At 34.5% G+C, this 5,009-nt stretch overlaps 1 protein-coding gene across 3 annotated transcripts; it reads right to left on the reverse strand.

The window, feature by feature from the left end:
* Window positions 1-767: 767 nt before the first annotated feature.
* On the reverse strand, window positions 768-2,423 carry LOC125253589 (olfactory receptor 146-like). Of its 3 annotated transcripts, none has more exons than XM_048167617.1 (2): window positions 2,338-2,423; window positions 768-2,038 (listed from the first exon to the last, which is right to left on the reverse strand). In XM_048167617.1, exon 2 carries the CDS (start codon window positions 2,018-2,020, stop codon window positions 1,091-1,093), a length of 930 nt encoding a protein of 309 aa, XP_048023574.1. In that variant the 5' UTR covers window positions 2,021-2,038; window positions 2,338-2,423; the 3' UTR covers window positions 768-1,090. The 3 variants fall into 3 exon arrangements, with proteins under 3 accessions (XP_048023574.1, XP_048023575.1, XP_048023576.1); XM_048167618.1 differs by having other exon boundaries at window positions 2,112-2,417; XM_048167619.1 differs by having other exon boundaries at window positions 2,370-2,414.
* Window positions 2,424-5,009: the final 2,586 nt, after the last annotated feature.

Here is a 5,009-nt window from a genome sequence, read left to right on the forward strand (position 1 = left end):
TTATTGAAAAAGGCTTCAGTAACAGGGAAAAAGGAGACCTTTCCCCATACGCAGTACTCGTTCCGTATCTCAGGGAACCGAGGTTACGTTAGTAACCGAGTACGATTTGTGCTGTTCATTATAGTAGAACAGTGATTCTGTGACATGAGATCCAGCAGTGTTGTGACAATCAGATTATATGAATTGTTCTGCATCATGCTGACTCATACAGACATCAAGAATCAACGTATGAATCACAACAATGGTGACAGCTCTTTTTTCCCTTTGTTTTTAAGGCTTAATGCTGCAATGCATGCTGGGTACTAACTTAGTACAAACTTCATCCATGGCTCCCAGCATGGATTGCAACATGAAGTGTTTTTTTTTTTTTTTTTTTTTTTACTGTCACCATTGTTTTCATTTAGACAAAAGTCATGTTAAATTAACATGAAGTCATGTGATAAAAAGCATAAATACAACATATAAAAATCATGTTAATTTGACATACATAAATTAGGCAATCAGAACGTAGATAAACTATGATGAGAAAACATAAAATAAACACATTTTTTTCAGTGTATTAAGACTGAAAGGGCAGGCGAACACATGAATTTTCATGGATGTGGAGTGGGTTATCTAGGCTTTTGTTGCTAACCCAGCTTTGTCGCATCCTATGCACATATGTGCCTTTTTGTTCTATATTCAAAGACTTTTAAAGTCTTTTTTTTTTTTTTTTTTTTTGTAAGTGCTTTTTGTTCTTGTAGTGAACCAAAATAAACACATGCTCTTTTCTTGTAATTTTTTTTTTCCTTTTTATTTTCCAGGTAATATGTGCTTACAACTTAATTTAAATTAGTTCAAATTTTGAGTCAACAATTCTCATACAAACAACTGATAAATACTGAAGAGGATTTGAGTACAGAACAGTTACAGTGTTTGCAGTGTTACAGTACTACAGTTATTCTTAGCTAAATATTATTAAATATTATTTTCACACACTCAAAATCCATTAAAACAATATTGACTTTTATGTTATGTTATGTTATGTTATGTTATGTTATGTTATGTTATGTTATGTTATGTTATGAAGATACATAATCCACTGAGGAATTCACTTTTTTCTACACCAGTGTTTTACAATCTTTTGTCTTATCTCTTTGGTTTGTAAACCATATACTAAGGGATTTAATCCCGGTGGTACAACGTGACACATTATACTAGCTAGTTTCCTGCTGTCAGAGTATTCAGGAAAACGATGAAGGAAAATAAAAGTAGATCCAGAAACATACATGATTAAATAAACAGCTAAATGAGTGCTGCAGGTTTTTATGGCTTTGCTGTTGAGTACTTTGTTTTTGCTGGTTATGCATACAGTAGCAATCTTGACATATGTTATGAAAATACACATCGCTGACAGACTGAGTACAACAATAGTATAAACAAGCCCATACACATTATTTATGACTACATTTTCACAGGACAGTTTAAAAAGTGAGGCATTGTCACAGAAAGGGTTTTCAATTTTATACCTACAGTGAGACAGACGCAGAGTGAGTCCTATCATAATTGTCACTAAAATAATCGCCAGGCCCCAAGCAAATGCTGATAATTTAATAACCATTTTATTGGTCATTATAGATGTGTATCGCAATGGATTATATATAGCCACATATCTGTCAAAGGCCATGATCATCAGCACATAGTGACATGCTGCTGTAAATATATGCACAAAATAAGCTTGAATAACACACTCTGCATATGATATATAGCGCTCTGAGGTGTCCCTTAAAATATCCTGCAGCAAGCGTGGCATAATGACAGTGGTTCCTAGTATGTCATTCAGTGGCAAGTTGCAGAATAGAAAATGCATTGGGTCATGCAGATTCTTCTCTGTTGATATCAAAAATATAAGTCCAATGTTTGATACCATTGTAAAGACATAAGTCAAGAGAAGGAGGATGAAAACAGGTTGAGATGACTGAGATGTAACTTTCAGTCCCTCCATGAGGAGAATGCTGTTTGTGAATGTCAGGTTGTCCATTGGTTGCTGTACACAAATCTGAAACACAATAACATAATGCATAATTAACAGACATTATTAATTATATATTGTCTTAAACATATCACCTTACCACTTTGTGTAAAATTACAAATTAACAGCATTTCCCTGTTTCATATCCGGCATTTCCCTGTGCATGCTCATGTGTACAACTGTTTTTTAAGAGATACATACATTGCTTAACACATAAACATAAAAAAAAAAAAAAAAAAAAAACAGGTTTTATATAATAGCAAAAGTATATTTGCCTAATGTGAAGTAGCATTTAACTACTTAACTTTATCAGCATTGAAATTTACTTTATAAATGTAACGGCAGCATTTTGCCTCACTCTGACTACGATTCTCCCAATAATGATTAGGTCAAACAGTATGACTTGTTTTTTTCTCAAAATAGTTTCATGCCTTTTAATGTGTGGCTTATATTGTTTTCTTTGACATAGTCATTACCCCATGGGGTTGTTGCCATGAGAAATGAGGCTGCTGATTGTGTTTATGGTAACAAGTAAATTTACAACCTGCAAATCTTGAAAAATGATTTATGGCACAATGATACATTACTTTCATGAAATTTTGCAAGATACATACCCAGATAGCAAGGTGACTGACTACCAATCAGCAGAGGGGGGGTCGGGGGTGATGGGGGGTGTTGTTTTATTTAAAGAGCTATTTGAGTATTCATTGAAGAAACATAAAGTACCTGATACATAAAAAAATTGAAAATAAAATTATATTCTGGAGGTTTTTAATTGCTGGGGTCAAATTGAGCCCACTGGTAAACTGGCGTCGCTGGTTTTTGAGGATAATAGGAGGGCTAGATAAGATCCTTATTACTCGTCTGGGATTGTGTAGAACGTTTTGAAGCTGCAATGATACTGTAATTTTGACCTTCAACTGTTTGGGCTCCACTGAAGTCCACTATATGGAGAAAAATCCTGGAATGTTTTCATCAAAAACCTTAATTTCTTTTCGACTGAAGAAAGAAAGACATGAACATCTTGGATGACATGGGGGTGAGTAAATTATCAGGAAATTTTCATTTGAAAGTGAATTAATCCTTTAAAACATTTCACCTGCACTTTAAGGATCCTGTGTCAGACGTTTTTCTGACGTCACGACGCACGAGCGTCTTGAACTTTCTGCTCGAATCGATTTTCTCGGACTGAAAGGTAGGTTGAACTTGGAAATTTGTTTTACTTTATATATTGGATAATGCAGTGTTTGGGTGTGTGTTTTACAGTTAATTAACGTCGTTTGTGAACATGAATACTAACAGAATCGTAATTAATCGAATTTAAAATTAATTTACCTTTACCGTGTATGCAGTGTGAGATATTTGAAGTGCTGTAGGCGGGAAGTGCGTGTGGTGCGGGAGAAAACGCCCGAGGCTATGAGGATTCCTGCATTATAATATTGTGTTTTTAAATTCATATTTGTCTGTTCTTTTTGTGGCGAGGGGGGCGCGGTTCAGCGAAGTCTGCAGCGGGAGAGAGAGGCAGGAGACGAGTTAAATGTGAGTTAAATGCAAATGACGAACACCTGTCTCTTGTTTCAGTAATTGGTGTGGAGAGAGTATATAACACCAGGAGAAACAGGAGTGGCTGAGAGAGAGAAGGACTGGGTCATTCTACGAAACGGGTGCCATTTGGGTCCGCAACATTTGGTCAGATGCATAAGGCACAAAAAAATGTCCCAAAGTCTGTTTCCAAAGCTTAAAGTTATTAATTCAAGTGTTCTTTTTGACATAATATATGATCAAATGGTTTTTTAGAAGATTAGCATACTATTTTTAATAATTTGTCATTATTACATAGCCAATTTCACATGTCCGTGTTAACCAACATGACATTTGCATCTAAAATATCACCAAATAAATTATATATTTTTTTCAAACATATACTATTTTCAGGATTATATGTGTGTCCCTGTTTAAACAAAATATATTTATTCACAATAAACATTATTTTTTTTGTAAATATTTTATGATTTGTGTGCGTCCCTCAGTTTGACTTACCACCCCGTCATACTAACTTGTTTTATCTATAAATAATGCACTGTTCCTTTAAATGACATCACAAAGCTTAAGTGACATCATTTGAGTCATATAGCCACCAAGAACAAAAGCAGGCAACTATGTACATTTTTTTTACATTGTTTATTTGTTGCTTTTTCATGTTAGGCAGGGCCTGTCAAGCTTAAACTTACCACCCCGTCACGCAAAATAGATAGGGAAAACTGATTTTTATTCATTTTTTTACATTATTAATACAAAAATAATTATATTTCAGATTGAATGCATGTATGCTAGGTGAGAAACTTGACCACATGGGAGATTTGCGGACATTTTGGAATGAAATTTACCACCCCGTCACACCCCGTAAATTTCATCCCAAAATGCACTCTGATAAAAATCACATTCTGTGAGGTAAAACTTTTTTTTTGGCAGGGTTCCCTTGGTAAAATATGCATTCCAAGGGCTAAATATCATGTTATTTGGGCTCGCTTCAACCCGTGGACATGAAAAACAACCCGCGGCAAAGTAGCCTATAGCCCAATTTCGCAGGAAAACCGTAGACTTGGCAACATTGTTTGGTTCATTAATTCACTCATTCACTCACTCACTATATCACTCACACACTTTTTACTCAGTTTGAATGTCTCCCTCCCCCAGTTTTTAAAGTTTAAAACCAGCAGATCATATAGAGATATACTTCGTCCATACCACCCCGTCACATCAGTTTCCACCCCGTCACAGGATCATTTTCAGGTTTATGGAAAGAAAATGAAATATTACATAAATTAATGTTGAATGATGTTCTTGTTGTGTGGACTGATCAGATAAATGTAACTTTATTTGTATTTTTTAAGTAAATTCATTTTTTCAGTACAAACAATGAGGCCATTGAAAGGTCAAATTCATGTTTCATGATTAAAAAAAAAAAAAAAAAAAAAAAAAATTAAATTACAGACTT

Source organism: Megalobrama amblycephala, linkage group LG18 (genome assembly GCF_018812025.1).
Source record: "Megalobrama amblycephala isolate DHTTF-2021 linkage group LG18, ASM1881202v1, whole genome shotgun sequence".
In the NCBI taxonomy this organism is placed as follows: domain Eukaryota; kingdom Metazoa; phylum Chordata; class Actinopteri; order Cypriniformes; family Xenocyprididae; genus Megalobrama; species Megalobrama amblycephala.

Bases quoted from the DNA above. Each gene is read 5' to 3' on its own strand.
- LOC125253589 (XM_048167617.1), bottom strand. From the start codon at position 2,020: ATGGACAACCTGACATTCACAAACAGCATTCTCCTCATGGAGGGACTG.